The following is a 19,724-nucleotide window of genomic DNA, read 5'->3' as shown; positions in this document are numbered from 1 at the left end:
TGGCCTAAGCCTGTTTGTGTGTGTGTGTGTGGAGGGGAAGGGCTGGGCTGGATACAAATTGAATAAAATTAAATTTAAAAAATGTCTGAAGGGTGCCTGAAGAGCTGAGTCAAATAGAGGTGATAAGGGATGAAATTCTAAGATTATTAGGCAAACTGAAAACCAGTAAATCTGCAGGCCCAGATGACAAACATCAGAAGGTTCTTAAAGAACTTAAATATGAAATTAGTGAGGTGCTAACAAGTATATGTTGTAACTTGCTGCTAAAATCAGTTTCTATGCCAAATGATTAGAAAATACCCAAAGTCACCCCAATTTTTATAAAAGGGTTCAAAGGGGACCCAGGAAATTACAGCCCAGTTACTCTAACATCTGTTCCAGGTAAATTAGTAGAAAATATTATTAAAGAGACAATAATTAGGAACACAAGAGGAAATAAGTCTGCTGAAGGAAAATCAACATGGCATCTGCAAAGGGAAGTCCTGCCTCACTATCCTCTCAGATTTCTTTGGGTAGGTTAACAGGCATGTGGATAACGGTGACATAGCACACATTATAGATTTCCAAAAGGCTTTTGACAAGCTACCTCACCAAAGACTCCTAAGTAACCTTATCAATTATGGGATAACAGGACACATTCTCTTTTGGATTAAAAGTTGATTAAATGGCAAAAAGAAGAAAGCAGGAATAAATGGACAGTTCTCACAATGGAGGGAAGTGAGCAGTGAGGTCCCAAAAGAATCAGTACTGTAACTAATGCTATTTACCGTATTTTTTGCTCCAAAAGACGCACTTTTCCCTCCCCAAAAAGTGTGGGGGGGGAAGTGTGTGCGTCTTATGAAGCGAATACTGACAGCCCCCCCCACCCCCTGCACTTCTGACGTGCTTCTCTCCCAGCCCCAATTCCCCCCCCCCACTTCCCGGCTCCGTGGCTTCTAGCGCCGCCTCAGTGCCCTCGCCCAGCCTCCGCCTCTTTGAGGGGGCGGGAAGACGAGCCGGTGCAGAGGCAGCATCGCTTGGTATGGAGCTAAACAACATCTAGACTCCGTTGAAAAAAGCAACTCCAGATGCCATCTGATTGTAAACAAGCTGAATAGCTCTGGAGGAGTCAGAGGGGTGGCAGTGAAGAAGACTGGTCGAAATGTCTCTTCGAGAGGGCCGCTGCCACTCTGGCGATGAAGTTCGCGCTGCTGCCTCTTCTTTCTACTAACAACAAACACTCCATTCCCAAACTGAGGCTGCAGCTTTTTCCCACCCTCGACAGCCGACGCAGCTCCAACTTCTCCCTCTTTCTATTTGTTTACAATCAGATGACATCACTCCTGCCCGAGCCCCCTCCCTCCGCCCTCACTCCCCTTCGTGCCGTAGACGGGAGATGATTGAAGTGTTTGTCAATGTCGCTGCTGCCCTCCTACATCAGCGAGAGGCAGATGAGTTCGGTGGAGCTTTTCAATTCAGTTTTCTGAACACGCTCAGTGCTTTCCCTAACTCTCCTCTTTTTCCCTGACCCCCGGCACTCGCGCTCCCCTCTGCCCCCTGCCTTCTCACTCAACCACCAGAGCTGGCTGCCCCTTGCCCCCATGCATCCTTCCCTTTACACCCGGGCCAGCATGATACGCGAGATCGCCGTGGCTGTGGGCTTCATCTCCAAGTTCCTGTGCACCAAGGAACTGATGAATGAGCGGCAGTTGCAAACGTTCAGCCAGAGCCAGAGCCGGCAGGTGAGAGACGGGGGGGGGGGGGGGGTACTTCAAGAAGGAAAAGGGGAAAAGTTGGATCTACATGGATCTTCATGAACTCATATGATTTTTTACATTGAAATGAAATAAAACCACTGTAATTCTATAGATCCTGTCTTAGACTATAGGCAGGACCACAAAAATCATGCTTCCATGGATTCGTGGCGCCTCAGCAATGCAAAAACAGGGTTCCAAAGCAGGGATCCTCATGAATTCATATGATTTTATGGTGAAATGAAATCAAACCAACATCATGTTGTAGATCCTCTCTTAGACTATAGGCAGGACCACAAAAATCATGCCTCCACGAATTTGTGGCACCACAGCACTGAAAAAACATGTTTCCAAACCACAGATCCTCATGATTTTTGCTTCGGATCCCCCAAAACTCACCATCAGTTCTTATATCATGTCCATGGACAGAGTTTGCACCAGAGAAATCATGGATCCACGGCTTCGTGGCAGCACCAGGGACCAAAAACTTGGTTTTGAACCACAGATCCTTATGGATCCTCATAATTTTTGCTTTGGATCCCCCAAAGCTCACCATCTATTCTTATATCGTGTCCATGGGCAGAGTTTGCACCCCAGAAATCGTGGATCCACGGCTTCGTGGCAGCACCATGGACCAAAAACTTGGTTTTGAACCACGGATCCTTATGGATCCTCATGATTTTTGCTTTGGATCCCCCCAAGCCCTCCATCCAGTCACATATCATGTCCATGGGCAGAGTTTGCACCACAGAAATCATGGATCCACGGCTTCGTGGCAGCGCCAAAGTCCAAAAACTTGGTTTTGGACCACGGATCCTCATGGATCCACATGATTTTTGCCTTGGATCCCCCCAAGATCACCATGCAGTCACATATCATATCCATGGGCAGTTTGCACCCCAGAAATTGTGGATCCATGGCTTCGTGTCAGCACCATGGAACAAAAACTTGGTTTTGGACCACGGATGCTCATGAATCCTCATGATTTTCACTTTGGGCCACCCCAAGCTCACCATCCAATCAAGGTGGAGGGAACAGCTGAACCGCCCTGGGAGGCCCCCCCCCCCAGCAGGAGGAAGAGGAGGAGGAGCCCCATGGCTTGGGGCTGGCGACCAGGTCCGCTGAGTCTGCAGCACTTAGACTATGTGTTCCTCACGTAGTATTCACAAGTATTGGTGCCTTTTTGCCAGCCCCGTTTGTGCCGAAGGAAGGAAGGCTTCAAGGGGCGTGGCCTAGGAGGGGTGGAAGTCTTCACGCGGTGATGGCGGCCAGTGCTCCCGAGGCGTCTTTTTCAGTTACAGTATGTAAATAAACATTAAATTTGCCCGAGACATTTTTTTTTTTTGGAAGCAACAGTGGGAGGGCTTCTGGAGTTTTGGCCCTGCTGGTGGACATCCTGATAGCACCTGGGTTTTGGCCACTGTGTGACACAGTGATGGACTGGATGAACTCTTCCCTAAGAGCAGCAGCAAAAGATAATGGTGATATTGGATTTATATCCGAACCCATACTCTGAATCTCAGAAGGGCTCACAGTTTCCTTTATCTTCCTCCCCAACAACAGACACCCTGTGAGGTAGGTGAGGCTGAGAGAGCTCTCCCAGAAGCCGCCCTTTCGAGGACAACTCCTATGATAGTGATGGCTGACCCAAGGCCATTTTATTACACTATTTGGTTCAGAATATTTTTTTCCTGTTTTCCTCCTCTAAAAACTAAGTGCGTCTTTTGGTCAGGTGCGTCTTATGGAGCGAAAAATATTTTTCATACATAGTTTAGAACTGAGGGTGAGTAATGTAGTAGTCAAATTATTCAAGATGGCAAAAACTATGTCACATTGTGAAGAGCCACAGGAGGATCTCTCTAAATTGGGTGAGCAGCACCACATGGCAAATGAAGTTCAACATGGGTAAGTAAGGTGATGCATATTTGACTACAAAAGTCTACTGCCCTTGTATGGGTGTGGCTTCATTTGGAATAGTGTGGAATTCTGGGCTCTGTATTTCAAAACAGGCATTGCAGAAAAAGTGAAGATGATTGGGGATTGGAGTACCTTTCCCGTAAGGAAAGGCTGGAGAGTCTAGGAATTTTCAGTCTAGAAAAAAGATGGCTAAGGGGAGACATGATAGAGCAGGGGTGTCAAACTCATTTGTCATGAAGGCCATGTGTGTTATAAAATGTAAAGCCAAATAGTATAGATATAAATTTTATAAAGGACACAAACACTATTAAAGACTTTTTTTAAAAAAAAAACATGCTTAAAACATTAGCACCTGTTGGTCTTAATGGTACTTTCTTTGCATCTCTCCTATGTGATCCAGGGAACTGGGCAAAGGAAGCTAAGTCTCTTTCCTTCCCCAGGAGACAAGGAGGGGGAGGATCCTCAGCCAACAGAAGGAAGAGAGGCTTGACTCAGTAGCTCTGTTGTGCGGTTGAGCAAAGAAAGCTGTGGTTCAGAACCAGCTTTCATTTCCCCTTCTTTTACAATACCATTTCATTTTACTAGCACTCCTTTTCTTTCTTTTTCTGATGGTCAAGTCACAGCTAATTTGTGGTAACCACACAGGGTTTTCAAGGCAAAGGACATTCAGAGGTGGTTTGCCTTTGTATCACGACCTTGGTATTCCTTGGTGGTCTCCCATCCAAATGCTTACCAAGACTGACTCTGTTTAGCTTCCAAGATCAGTGGGCTAGCCTGGGCTATCCAGGTCAGGACAGCACTGTTACAAATGGTATTAATACAGATGGTATTAAGAAAAACTAACTTACCTCAAGTCCTTTAACAAGCCTATTAGCTAACTCAATTGTCTTGTTGGTTCGACTGACATCTTCTTGACATCTAACTTTCTCCGCTGTTGCTTCTTCAAATGATGCTGTGAGTTTCTGCAGATTGAGACCCAGTTCCTGTCAAAAGGAAGTTTCAGTTTTTGATTGCACCTTTGGCAATTCTCATTCCATACTTTCATAACAACTAGCACCAAAAGACCCACCACTATAGTAGGATGAAGTCATGTGATGTAGTATTTATTACATTTCAATATACTTTGCTTTCATCTCATCTGCTTGCTCTGCCCATCATCATCAATAAATCTCTTAAAATCAACAAAACTGAGCCAAATTAATCTTCATCAAAATGAAAGAAACATACAAGTAGTTACTTACAAGAATTTAAAGTGCGATTACGTAGTTCAACAAGTCACTCATCACTATGGCAAATACTTTGACATTTGTGGAGAATATGGTCAATAAATATGTCAAACAATATTTTAAAATGTTTATGGCTTAGCTAAAGTTTAAATAATTTCTGAAGGATTTGCATGGGTTTTTCTCATGACCTGTTGATAAATCTAAAGAAATGCAATGTAATACCTTTTATTAAGAGCAACTAAAAACATGCAGCTCACTGCTCATGCTTTCACAGGTACAACCCTTAACCTCTTGAATGTAGTGTGCAAAATTTACTGTTGCATGTGAGCCAATAAACTGTGATCAGCTATTTCATTTGCATGATGCTTATGACAGAACCTCTAATGCCACAGTGGTTTTTGTTATTAATGCTCCTGATGGTCACAGCAACTACATTCCCAGCCACACACAACACCCAGTGCTGTTGAGGAAAAGGCATACAGGTAGGTGTGAATATGAGTGGCAGGAGGGGTCATGAGTAGGCTGAGGAAAGATGCACAGGCAGGTACAGGGTACATGGTGTAGGGGCAGGAAGGGAATACGAGCAAGAGTCCTGGTGGCTGACAGAGGAAGGGAAGGGAGCCACTAAGTATTCTCTACCCCTCAAAACCTGGAACCAGCCGTGTTGCTACTGTCTCAGTTGCTGACATTTCAATCTTTCATGCTAAAGACCTTTAGCCCAGACAGCTTGTTGCTTTGAGACAACAGAATTAATGACCATTTGAATCTACATAGTAACAAATAATATTAAATTTAGCCAAAATATTTACATATCACACTACAGATGCTCTAAAAACACCTTACTAGTGCAGACCAGGGGAACAGTCACAGACTGCTTTGTTGGAAATGGACATATTTCCTCAGCTACTTATGAGAGAATCCATGCACACATACTGCAGTGTTTTTAATTGTCAGTAACATAAAACATCCAAAGTTACTGGTCCCTGGTAGTAATCTGTATGTCACAACTTCTAGTGTTATTATAAATTATTTTATAAATCCAAATGTCTACTAACCCCAGAACCCTTCATAAATTGTTTAGATATGACAAGGGGCTACCACAAGCTAGTTCAGGAAGCCACAGAGAAATATAAATGAGAATATTATACAATGGGAGAGGAGTGCAACAGCTGGAATGCCTGGTTAACCAGATATGCAAGTGTGACTGGAATTCTACTGGGTAATGAGGTAGCTGATCCAATTTTGTTTATGGAGGCATTTATGGTAATGATTTTAAGGATGACCCGTTCTGCATGGCAAAATGCCATGGGCTCCTCAGAGAGTTTAAAATGGAGACTCGAGCAATGTGGAACATTAACTGTGATCCTATCATGTTTAATGGACTATGAACAAGTCTTGAATGTGTAAGTAGTAAGAAGGCTAATAGAGAACCATCTTTTAAAATATCTGAATGAAGAATACACCTATGCCAAAAATTGTACACAGGATGAGCAAGATTCTTTCTAGAAAAATCAGTCCTGAAAATAAATATTTTTTAATAACAATAATCTAAGTTTCGAGGGTTGCTTCTGTTCTAGGGAAGCAATGAACTAATTTTTTCCTCCATCTTTCCTAGCCATCTCTGATTGGTTGCTTCTTGACTTGTGACCCATCAAGCCCCAAACACCCCAGCTGAGTAGAGTGTGCCATCACAGAGTTTATAAATGTCCTGTTTTTGCAATTTGCAGGGATGGGTAGAAAGGCCATCAGTCAGATAGGTCCAGGGCTGGTGTGTGGTACATTAACATTGCAAGTTACAAGTTGTGCAGTTCTGAACCAACTTTTGATGACCCAATGGAGGGTTGCTTTATGAAGGGCTTGCTATATTTACCAGATACACTGCTCTTTTGGTAACTGGGTGTTCCAGAGTACAGAGGATGACAGTTAAGCAACCTGGCCAACAAAAATCTTACACTTACACTGCAGGGGATCATCATTACTTTTTAAGGATCATCATGCAGACATCTGGTCAATGCAGCTGCATCCAAAGTATGATTATACCAATTCTAAGTCCACTCTCTTCAATGGACTTAGATGGGTATAATTCTGCTTAGGAGGGCACTATCAGTTACATGAATTGTTGATTAATAACCTAGTCATTGCTATGCTGCAAAGTACAAAAATTCAAGCTGTGATAAGGAAATCTTTTCCAGGACTGTAGATATCAGTTTTACAGATAATTTCAAATTTGGAGACATAATGGAAAATGCAAACATTCCATTATGGAGATCATGTAAAATTTCCATGCCTAGATAATATATTTAATTTGTTTATTTTTGAAATATTTATAACCTACTTTTCCTTTTAGGAGCCCAAGATGGCTAACAACAAATCTGTTAAAAGGTGGGGGTTTTTTACTTAAAAGCCTCAAAACAAGGTACATACAGTAGCTCTTTGACATCCATAGGACATCCACAGGGATCACCATGAATGACAAATCCATGAATCCAGAGAGCCTGGAATTTGCTGCCTTTTAGCAGCAAAACAACTAAATTCCCTGCATAATGTAATGATGATGAAGTGGGAGTAAAAACTGGCTGGAGACTACTTTGAATGATCCATCCACAGCCTTGATTTTTGAAACCGCAAGGCACAAACCTGCAAATGGTGACATGCTACATGGATAACAAAATATTTACAGAAACATGGGAAATGCCATCTGAAATAAAGAGGAATTTACATGCTTCTATAACCACAATTGTAGGACAATTATAGATGAGGCCTATGAATGGAGGATGCAACTCTGACGGAGAGCACTGTTCCCTAGTTGTCTGCAGGCATATTAATATATATGAATGTATCTGCTGTTGTTTCTCTAGTTTTTGTGACTGAGAAATATACTTGAGAATATTAAAATATGTTTTAATAATATTGTATTATAAATAAAACAGTTACTAGTATCTTATTTTTATGTTTCCTTTGCTGGTGTGCTGGTTGATGTCAAGTCCTATAAAACTAAAGGAAATAATGCTGAAAACTGAAATATACTTTAAACATATTGTTGGATTCTTTCCAAGGAAAGGGAGTGGGAGTCTTCACCTCAATCCTGATCATTGTGCATCCTACGACAAAATCCAAATTATAGTGATTTGTGTTACTCTGAAAATAACATTAATGCTTGTTATGCTACATCAGCTAAACATGTCAGGGAATGTAAAAATACTATATTGACAAACTCCCCACAGACATTGATCTGAAGAATTTCTATTTCTGTATTTAAATTACATCCTCCAAGGCCATAACAGTGGAATAGGGAAAAAATCTTCAGTGTTGAAAACTGCAGTACAATTCTGCTAAATGGAAAGAACAAGAAGAGGAAGCTAACAAACAAAAAATCAACTGAAATAAACTTGTGCAACTGTCAATTCCACACAAAATAAAATATGTAATTTGGAGGGAGCGGAATTCAGCTCCACCTTGTGATCCCTTATTTCATGGTACAAATTCCCATATAACCAAGGAAGTCTGATAGTGTACAATTAAAACAACAAAAAGGTAAACATTTGCAAGGTCTGGCAACATAGTAACCCAATTTTGGTTGGGGTTTAGAAAGTGCAGAACACGTGTTTCTATGTTGAATACCATAATAGTCCAGCTCTGGAATGAAGCAGTTAATCTCAATTTAAAAATTACATGGAAGAAGTTATTAAAAAATTACATGGAATAACTTATTAAACTTAGTAAAGTTGAAACATACCTCGTTTGCAAGAAAGGGCTACCTGACTGAAATGTACTAATGTTTAAAGCAGCCATGAAGATCCACAGAATGTCTATACCTCCAAGAATGTATAAAAGGATTATGTCCTTATTTTCTACAGATTATGGTGAAACTCTCAAGAAGAAAGTGTTCATCTACGACAACAATGGTGCTGACACACTTAGAATAACTACCAGAGATTAAGATGCACTAGCTCTTACGTGAGCAGCAAAACTGATAGACGTATATAACACACTAGCAGTTTTACTGGACAATTGGAAAATCAAATAAAATCTGTATCCCAAATATTTCTTGCTATTGTAAATATGATTCTGTACAGATTATTCATCAAAAATGCATTACACTCAACTAGCGCTTGATGTATCACAGCTTTTTGTTTTGTGCAAATAAGGTTACAAACTGACTGGAAGAAGTATGACATTAGGTTGAAAAGATCTTCATTTGAAATGTACTTGAGGCTTTCAACAGTATAGGAAAATGGGGGGGGGGGGGGAATGGGAACAGTGGAGGTATTAGAACAAAGTAGGAGCCCAGTACCACCTTTAAGACCAACAAAGTTTTATTCAGAATGTAAGCTTTCGTATGCACGCTTACTTCATCAGACAATGGAATGGGGTACAGTGAGCAGAGCTACATATAGCTGGTGGGCAGTGGTTAAAAAAGTGGGACAAAGTTAGAATCCAGTGGCAAAATAGTGAAATTAACAAACTGAAAGAACATTTGGTCTGGATAGCATTTGCGTGGGAAACCAATAAAACAGTAATATGTCAGAATGGGAGAATGATGGTGAGAGTGTCATAAGGCAATAAATGCAGCCTGTTAATTGTTCTGTTGCTTGCAAGTCTGGGTTAAACTGAGAACATCTCTTTCCCAGAGGTATTCCTATCCACCTAATTTATTTTTAATATGTAACATACATTATAAACATCTATGTTAAAAAGTCATTCTAAGTAAGGAATCCTAATGATGGCAGTCTTGTCCTAATCCAAAGAGCACAAAATCCTCCCACAGCATCAAACATCTGTATTCCAGAACATGACAGTTTATTTTTTTTTAATCAAGGAAGGGCTATCTATACTGCTATTTCAGAGTGCATCACCATGAAGTGACAGAGACTACTTTAACATTCCAATCCATTTGCTTATTTCTAAAATCCAAAGCACCTACTTGACTTGAGCATTCAACAGTAATTAGTAGAAAAGGTTTAAGAGCCATGCATTATTTAAAGAAAGAGAGAAGAAAAAAAAATTGTCTGCAAATGAATATAAGAAGGTACCTTGTATCTCAGCTCTGTCAAGTACAATACTTTGACTGGCAACAACTTGCCGGAGTCTCAAGAAAAAAATGGTTTTCTTCACCACTCAATATTCTTTAACTGGAGATTCCAAGGACTAGATTTGTGTCCTTCTGTATGTAAATCTGCCTCGGAGCCATGGCCCTTCAAGACGTTCACAGTAAAAGTAACATAGGAGTCAGCATGGGACTTGAAATTTTATGGACAAATGTCCACGCCAGCAGGTAAAAAACTATGCAGACTTCATGCTAACAATATGCCACTTTTTATTTTATAAATGAGACCCTCCTGTCACTTTTTATTAGAGACTCATTTTCAGTGGCAATGGACATCATTAAATTTATCACACTGTATTTAATGGAAGTCAGGTTTTAGTAAATGCAATGGATTGGCCAGGTCACTGTAGACCTTGGTTAAATGTATCTAACCTGATTTGTATGGGAAAAGAAGTTTCTCACATTGTTTGGTGTTTTCCACATATAGCAAGCTTTCTTTCCAGTTGTTGATCAGGGGATGATAGTTTCAAAGATGTCATTGTGACATCTTTGGTAGTACACATGCCTGCCTGAATGTAAGATATGTTGTCACAGAATCATAGAGTTGGAGGGGACCTTCATGATCACCTAGTCCAGGGGTGGCCAATGGTAGTTCTCCAAATGTTTTTTGCCTACAACTCCCATCAGTCCCAGCCAGCATGGCCAATGGCTGGAGCTGATGGGAGTTGTAGGCAAAAAAAATATCTGGAGAGCTACCATTGGCCACCCCTGTAACCCCCTGCACACTGCAGAAAAATCACAAGTACCTCTCCCTCTACATACATACCCAGTGACCCCTGCTCCAAGCCCAGAAGATGGGAAAAAGAAAAAAAACTCTCCAGTGGCAGAACTGGCCTGGAGAAGAATTGCTGCCTGATCCCAAAGTGGCAAACAGCATTTCCCTGGGCATGTAAGAAGGGACCAAAAGAACTAAGAACTGATGCAACCTTTCCAGTCCTTCCTTTCATGATCTGCCTAAGTTCACAGAATCAGCATTGCTGTCAGATAGTAGCTATCTAGCCTCTGTTTAAAAAACTCCAAAGAAGGAAAGCCCACCACCTGCTAAGGAAGCCTATTCCCAGGGGTGGAATTCTAGCAGGAGCTTCTTTGCATATTAGGCCATTCACCCCTGATGTAGCCAGTCCTCCAAGGGCTTACAAAAAAGCTCTTGGATGATTGGCTATATCAGGGGTGTGTGACATAATATGCAAAGGAGCTCCTGCTAAAATTCCACCCCTGCCTGTTCCACTGAGGAACCACTCTGTCAGGAAGTTCTTCCCAATGTTTAGTCAAAAACTCTTTTGGTTTAATTTCAATCCACTGGTTCTGGTCCAACCTTCTGGGGCAACAGAAAACAATTCTGCACCATCCTCTATATGACACCTCAACACTTGGTGTTCATATCACCTCTCAGTCATCTCCTCTCTGGGCTAAACATACCCAGCTCCTTCAACCTTTCCTTGTAGGATGAGGGAGACCTGGCTTGGCAGTAGTTTGCGCAAAAATAATCTAGGGCTCTTAGTGGACCATACAATGAACATGAGTGAGCAATGTGATGTGATAGTTAAAAAGGCAAATGTGATTTTGGGCTGTATAGGAATTTATATTCATCCTTGGATATAAGGCTCTCCTTCCATTTTCTAAACAAGTCTTTTTTATTTCTCAATTCTTTAGAAAGCTGTTTATGAAGCCACCTTGGCTTCTTTAGGCTCCTCCCATTTTTCCTTTTCCTAGCAATTGTTTGTGATTGTGCCTTCAAAATTTCACTTTTAAGAAACTCCCACCACTCTTGAACTCCATTCTACTTAAGTATTTCTGATCATGGGATTCTACCCAGCATCTCTGTCAAAAGTTTAAGTTTGTCAAATTTTGCTTTCCTGAAGTCTTACCTATATGTCTGACTACATACAGCTTTTTTCTTCCCCAAGACTGTAAATTCCAAAACTACGTGGTCACTACTTCCCAGGGTGCCCACTACTTTCACCTCGTCAATCAGTTCTTCCCTATTGGTGAGAATCAAGTTCAAGATAGCTGAGCCCCTTTTTTCCCACTCTGCTTTCTGGAAATGAAGTCAGGAGATACTTTGATAGGGACTGAGGATGCTCTAAGACAGGGGTGTCAAACTCATTTGTTTTGAGGGCCGGATCTGACATAAATGTGACCTTGTCGGGCCGGGCCATGTGTATCATAAAATGTAATGCCAGATAGCGGACATATAAACTTTATAAAGGGCACAGACACACAATTATTTTTTTTTTACTTAAAATAAAACATGCTTAAAATATTAGCATGCTTGCAATATTTTGTTTTACAGTCACTGGTGAATGTCACCTCTTGCTATGAATTATTGCATCAAAAACTGCAGACAATGTCTGTGCTGTACCAGTCTTGAATATGTGCTGTTCAGGTGTGCACGTCTGTAAGCTGCAAATTTACTTTTGATTCATTGGCATTCATTACAGACATCTCATAGTCAATGCTTTGAGCCTAAGACCCAGAGGAACATGAAGCAGTTGGGCATTGTGAACTTTTGTACAGAAGTTGCTTCACGTACTAGTCAACAACATGTGAAGGCACCATGGCACAGACTGAGGGCTATGTGCTTGTCTACAAAATTATCATTTTCCCCAGAAAAATGACTACAACTAAAAAAAAATACAACTTCCCTCCAAAAAACAACTACAAGAACAGAGATACAGCCACGTACAGTGGTCAGTGTCAGGATACTGTCTGGGAGGTCTAAATTAAAGACCCCCAACCAAAGGAAAAGGTGAAAGAAAAATTAAGGAAAATTTGCTGGGTAAACCTGGGGTCGAACACACTCTCATCCTAATGCTGATATTTCTCTTCTAAATAGTTCACATGCTTTCAATTGAGAAAGACTGGAGGGCATGAGTACAGTGAAAAAGAGGAGGGGAACCCAGTTACACCCATAACAAGCCCAACAAAACTCTCTCTTTCTGTAGCAAGGCAAAAAGCTCATACCTTCACTAAAACGTTGCTAGTCTTAAAAGCACTCTTTGTAGCTCTCTCCTGATAGTGGGGACTGGCAAAGGAAGCTCTGGCTCTTTCTTTCCTTCCCTGGGGCATGTGGAGGGGGAGGAGCCTTAGCCATTCATTAGAAGGAAGAGAGACTTGTCTCAGTAGATCTGCAGAGTGATTAATTGAGCCTGGCAAACTTAATCACCCAGCAGAACAATAGAGCCAAGTTCCCTCATTGGCTGAGACTGCTCCTCCCTCCTCCTCCTCCCTTTTGGAAAAGGGAGGGGGGAGAGGGAAAGGCTGCTTTGCTGTTCTGGTTTATCTGGGAAGAAACTGAAAAAAGCAGGCAAAGTAAAATGAAGCAGACGACAGCCAGTTGCTGGAGGGCCTGATTGGAGCCCTTTGCAGGGCTGATATGGCCCGCGGGCCAAATGTTTGACACCCCTGCTCTAAGTGGCACAGGAAATTCAGAGCAATGCAGAATCAGCAGGGGAAAGGAGGTGAGGAAACCAACATGCTCAAGTACCTAAGAGCTTATATAATTTCTTAGGGGATCTGGGTGGTTATGCAGATATACAGGAATTTCCTAATATCCTCAAAACTTTTGCAATTCCTTGCCAGCCGTCAGCTTGTTTCCTCTAACTGCAAGACTCACAGTTGAGTGTCTATCAGCAAGGCAATGAAAAAGAACCATCTACAAACAAGGAATAGGGTTGCAGGGTCTTACCTGGTTTCCAGTGGGGGGCTCTCAGGTCCCCAGGATGTTCTTGCATTTTATGGTAACCAAAGGATTTGGCCAAAATGCTAGAGTGCTTGTGCACAATGTGCCTGGCGTTACGACATCACTTCCTGGTGATATCATTGCACCAATGATGTTGGTGCAGGAGGGGGCTGTTTGGTGGTGGGGCTTCCCCTGCTGACCAGCTGGCTGGCAGCAGATTAGAGCCTCCAAAACCAGGGAACTGGCAACACTAGGAGGCTTTGCATACTTGGGAGGTTACTCAGGTATGCAGAATATTAGTTTGAAAACAGAGTAAACATGCCCATTGTCCTTGGGATTATGAGAGCTGGTGCAGTGCCATTAAAAGCAAAACAAGACAGAAAGAGAAAGGGAAACTGGCCTGTCCAGAGCCATAGAAATCCTAGAAGGAAAGAGGCACTCTGGGTAGTAAGGAATTGTCCATTCATTGGGTTGGATCCAGGGCAAGGATCATGTAAGGACCTCAGATCTTCCCAGGTTTTCTTTCCCTCCAGCAACCATTTTCAATCATGGGAAAGTTTCTATTGATGTAAAAAGGCTGCACCACATTGCAGCCTCCCAACCCATGTGGCTCTTTGTCAACATGAGTCTTCCAACCCTAGGAATAAATTCTGCCAGAGCTGGAAGGGACTGCCTAGAGTAGCGGTCCCCAACCCCCGTATCGGTCTGTAGCCCTTCAGCAGTTGCGCCACCAGCCTCGCTCCCCGCACCCTGCAGTGCCCTGCAGCCTCCCCACCCTCTCAGTGCGGCACCTCCTTCTCCCTCTGTTTTTACAATTCAAAACCAGGGAAAGTGCCTTCCAGGCTCTTTAAAAGCTCAGCCCCCCCCATCAGCTGATCCATGGGGGAAACCACGGCAGCAGTGGCGAGTGACCGCTGAACAAGTGGCACTGCCCTTGCCTTCAGAGGGCAAGGGCAGTGCCACTTGTTCAGCGGTTCGTTCGTCACTGCTGTTGCAGAGGCAAGTTTTTACAGAGCCCGGAAAGCGCTTTCCCCGGCTTAACATGGTAAAAATGGAAGGAGGAGGAGGCGGCGCTGGGAAGGTGGGGGGCAGCGAGGCCGCACAATGCAGGGGGGGGGGGAAGCCAAATTCAGTTCCCCTACCCTGCCGGCCCTGGGGCTGCAGTGGGCAGGCCGCCGGTCCCTGGTGCCAAAAAGGTTGGGGACCACTGGCCTAAAGGAGGGAAAAATAAGAAATATCTATAGTCATCAGTGCTTTCTGCGAGTAAATCCCTGGATCCAACTCATTTCTTCCTCCACTGCAGCTTTTCACAGATTCCCAATTGCCTCTTCTTTATTTAGACACTAATTGCTGTTTATTCAAAGATGATGTAAAATATGTTCATTATAAAGAACAATCCACAAAGGTTCTTAAGATCATTTCTAAGCTAATAAATTTTCAAAGCGTTATGATTTTGCATTTTTATAACTTCTTAATTCTAGGCTGGAGTGTTTGCTATCTAGAAAGCATTCCTACTGAAATTACTTAGAACACATAGATGTCAGGTATGACACACAGTAGAATATCTGCTACTACCACAGAGCAGTGACTATTTGCAGTGGCCTGTGTCTTGTCTGCCCTTGCCACATGGTGACAGAAAACTATGTGTGGTACCTTTGCTATACCTGAACAGAAGACCATAACAACGTATGCTGGATGGTACACACTTCTAATATGCAGCAATGCAGAGTTGTGAACATGACACCTCTTTAGATACTATTTGACAGTGGTTGCTGGTAAACATACAGGCTTTCCACAGGTGCTAAGGAGGTGTATAGTGCATGGGACATATAAACATAAACAGTGTTTATGGACTATATACAGGGTAACGAAATATATGGAAGAGACATACAGAATTTTGTAAATTTAAATTTAAAAGACATTCACAAATTAATATTTTAAACTATATAAAATATTTCATGGCAGATTTTTTAAAAAGAAAAATTAAAAAAACGTTTCAGCAAGATTTATCTTTGCTATTGCATATGTTGACCAGGACTTAATTTGTCATTTTGAAATATATTTCAGCAGACATTAAAAATGAAGGGTTGGTAGCACAATGCCATCCAGAGTGATGATGTATTATTGATTATCTTGTAATAGCTGCAATATTTATTAATCATTATAGAAAATTACCAGTTAGAAAAAAAACTTCTGTATGAAAAATTAGTACAGCACTTTCCCCACAGAAAGGCACTGGCTTACAGGATAGGATTCCATTGGAAATCTATGAGACAGGGACGACTACCTGTGACTCTATTTTTCAAAAGTATTAACACATGGAACAATAAACACAAAGCATAGTAAGCAAATAAGTAATAAACAGGCACAATGCTGAGAGACCATTGGGAGATAAAGACTAGTAAGCAGATGGGTCAAAATATGGATAAAGCATGCTCTTTTTAAAGGGAAGCACTATGCAAGTGGCACTGCATTTAGTATCATTATAAACAGTAGCAAATAATTTATATTGCTGGAGTAAGGACTAGGTTGTCTATTTGAGTTTAAGCAATTAATAGTGCAGTCTTAAGCAAGCCTTCTCAGAATCCTATGCAAGTCTATTCAATGGAGCTTACTTCCGGGAAAGCATCCTTAACACTGTGCTGTTAAATCCTCAATTGTACCTTGAAAAAGAGACCAATTAAACTAGCATACATTTAATGTCTGTAATTATATGAGATCGTCATCCAAGTGGTAGTTTTGAACAAGTCCAACAGAAGACCAGATGTGCATTGTGCGATTTTTAGAAAGGTGAGCAACATATATAATCAATACTTAAATATATTTAATAAAACATACATGTAGTAATAGGATTAAATGGCTCTTGGTAAAATTGTCATTTCTTATTAAGCACTCAGTTACCAAACACAAAATGTATGACATCTTTCAGCTGGTTTACCAGAAAAGATGTAATAATGCCTAATATAACCATATCTTATCTTTGACAATAAAATAATAGCTTCATACTCTGGCAGAGCTAGAAGGCAATAAAATCCCTTATCTTTAGAGACAGGCTCAGAGCATTGCCACAAAGCAATTCAAATGCAAGCCAGTTACATCTGCTTGGGGCTATGCAGCAGGATTAAGAACATAGTAGGTTGTACTTACACTAAGTTTTTTCCTGATGGCTTCCAGCTTTTCAGTAGCAGTTGCAAGTTCAGCATTTGCTTGGCTCAGTGCTTGACGTTTTGGCTCCACATCACAGTATACCTAGGAAATTACATATTCCACAAAAATTTTTTAATGAGGGGTCAACAAAACAAGTTTAATACAATATAAAACTGTCACATATTGATTGGATTTCCAGTAGCAGAATGGAAACTTGCTGGCTCCCCCTCTGACTGTAGCCCCTCCCCCTCTGACTGTAGCCCCTCTGATGTCCACAAAATGCTACTCTTGGGAGAAAGGAGACCATGAGGAGCATCATGAGGGGGATCTGCAGAGAGAAGGGGGGAATTACTCATTTAGTCTGGATCCAGCCCCATGATCTCACTAGGATTTTGCCCTCTGTTGTTTTCACAACAGCTTACTAGACATTATTTTAATTAGTGTTCGATCATCTCTTGTTTTCAAATTTTCTAGTTGCACTTAGAAGTCATAGGAAGGAACTTCACAAAGCAGATAAATGGGTGTATGTGCTTAATTAAAGTAATATCCTGACATATGATAACAGTTCAGTAAATGCTACTCTGTATTTTCACAGCTATCATAGCCTGTCAATGTTCCCTCTGATTTTTCCCCTTCTGAGTGGAGCAGTTCGTATCCTGAGCAGAATATAACTGCTGTAATCTTAAAATGGGCAAGACCCTGCACAGCTTCAGATTGCTACTGAGTGGGGTTTCCTGTGTTAATGAACAGCTGCTCATGTTCACAGTTTTGAGAGAACACTGCCTGTAGTTCAGTTGCACTGATGCAGAGATGTGTGGGGATGTTCTCTAATAACACATTGCAAGCTGCTTTCTGAATCTTCTTCTTGAACTTTAAAAAGCAGCTCTTAACAGTGCATGTGTGCCACCACCTCCATCCTTGACCTTCTCAAGCTTTCCTGAATATGTTAGGAAAGTACCCAATACAATAATAACATTAATTCACATCTAAATAATGTGCTTACACTGTTAAATTGTTTTACATACATTACCCAGGAATATTTACAACAACTCTGTCAGACACAACAGTGTTATTAAGCTCTAATGAAACTATGGACATCTAATGAATTCTTGGATCAGATGAAATTTGAAATGGGGACATCCTGGCCCATAGTCTTAGCCACTGCAACACACCAGTACAGAATTTAGAGGGATATCCCTTTGCTATATTATAGTATGAGATTTTAAAAATTGCCCAAGTGCTGCTGTAAGCAATTTATATGCAGCTTACAAGTACATCTTTACTTGAAAAATACTGCTTCCATAAAGAACATCCTCAAGATATTCAAGAAATACTACTTCCCGAAACCATTTAATACTTTAACTAGAAAAAGCACATTCAGTACCTCATAGTATTTTATGATGTTGATAACCCAGGCACAGAGACCAGCTGCTGCAAATGACTTCATGCGGACCAGGTTTGGGTTGAATTCTCGGTCTTTTAAATAATGCTGCTTGACCACTTTCAAGCAATTATCTGGGATGTGCTCTTTATCATAGTTAATTAAAGCTTGCAAGAATTCATCAGTCTGAAAAAAGACAATACTTATTGCATCTAACTACTGTTAAACAACAGTGAAAATACCCATTCCCCCCAAAAAAGCATAACAAACTCAGTTTTGAAAACAATGTAAAGTACAGAGCCAATTTCAAATAACTTTAAGCCCATCCACCTAAAATTTTTCCACATAGGAGTAGCTTCAGAATGTCTGAAGTCCAAAGAAGCTTGAGTGACTTACACTTTCTCTCCCTATAGGTCTGCCTTGTCTGAAGAAACTGTGTCTCTCAATGAAGCTACTCATAGTGTTACAATGAATAATTCACTACACACTGTATGCCAAATAATCAGCTTTTGGAGGGTAGAACTGGGGTGGGGGGTACAAAGTATATTTCCTCATGTGTAGGCCAGCTGAGAAGGTGGAAATGGTTTATGAGTGAATTAATGACTTCCTGGCTGCTTCTCAAATTCAAATTCTCCCTTTCCCAAGCCTACCTGTCTTTAAAAAGTGTTATACATTTTTGCAGTGAAATGGATAGTTAGCCACAGAGTATTGTTTGATGCACACCACTGCTCTTTTTCTCTTCAGTTGTGGAACCAGCCAGATGGCAGATAATGTAACATAAATATCTTCTTACTGCTTGCAGGTTCTCAAGCTTTGCAACAGTGAGTGCCCCCCCCCCCGCAATTTATTTGTGACTCAGTAACATTTTATAAAATATTATGAACTATGAACAGAAGAACGGATCTCTTCCCTTTCTCCCTGCAACATCCTGTGCCACTCCAAGTGGATCCCTAGTAGTAAATGGCCTTTGGGAATAAAGTATGATATACCACAAGAGGCTGCAAAAAGAAAAGGGTTTAAGCAAAAATTGCTGCCTTACACTCTATCTTGCAGGTTCTCCTGCACAATTGGTGGAAGAGCTTGTTTGTGTATGTGTGTGTATGAAGGATAATTTCTGTCAATTTCCCCTCAAGCTGCACCCCCTTATGCTGTACCCCACCCTGTTCCCTTGGTTTCAGGAGCAACTTTTCAGGGTGGTAGAAAGCTGTTAACAGAAAGGGGGAGAGAGGTAAAGATCAATTTTATTAACTTATTGTGCTCATAGATCACAGGATCCAACTAAATTTTCAATATGTTATCTTTGACGTTTGTATTTAAAAGATTAAGTCACAGCACAATTTGGCAGGTTGATGCCAATGTTGTAGGTACCTTTCCCATGAAGAGTTTAGCGGCTTTCCAACTCCGATCTTTTGGTATTTTTCCTTTATTCGCCAATAGGACCATTACTGCAGCTAAAACATTTGTTACAGCAATAGGTGGACTAGGAAAGGCTCTCAATTCCAAAAGATTTGCCTGAAGAACAATCACAAAA

The 19,724-nt window shown here is 41.3% G+C and overlaps 1 protein-coding gene across 1 annotated transcript in view; it reads right to left on the bottom strand.

Moving 5' to 3' along the window:
* Positions 1–19,724, bottom strand: part of DNAH11 (dynein axonemal heavy chain 11) — a 279,382-nt gene that overhangs the window by 64,343 nt on the left and 195,315 nt on the right. Inside the window, exons 59-62 of the mRNA XM_060247705.1 lie at positions 19,562–19,705; positions 18,197–18,379; positions 16,813–16,914; positions 4,499–4,633 (exon numbers count right to left, since the gene is read on the bottom strand). Coding sequence (XP_060103688.1) covers positions 4,499–4,633; positions 16,813–16,914; positions 18,197–18,379; positions 19,562–19,705 — 564 coding nt within the window. The remainder of the gene's footprint in view (positions 1–4,498; positions 4,634–16,812; positions 16,915–18,196; positions 18,380–19,561; positions 19,706–19,724) is intronic.

This window comes from Heteronotia binoei, chromosome 10 (assembly GCF_032191835.1).
Source record: "Heteronotia binoei isolate CCM8104 ecotype False Entrance Well chromosome 10, APGP_CSIRO_Hbin_v1, whole genome shotgun sequence".
Lineage (NCBI taxonomy): Eukaryota > Metazoa > Chordata > Lepidosauria > Squamata > Gekkonidae > Heteronotia > Heteronotia binoei.
Note: the sequence above shows the minus strand (reverse complement) of the source record. Positions and strands in the feature narration are given on the sequence as shown.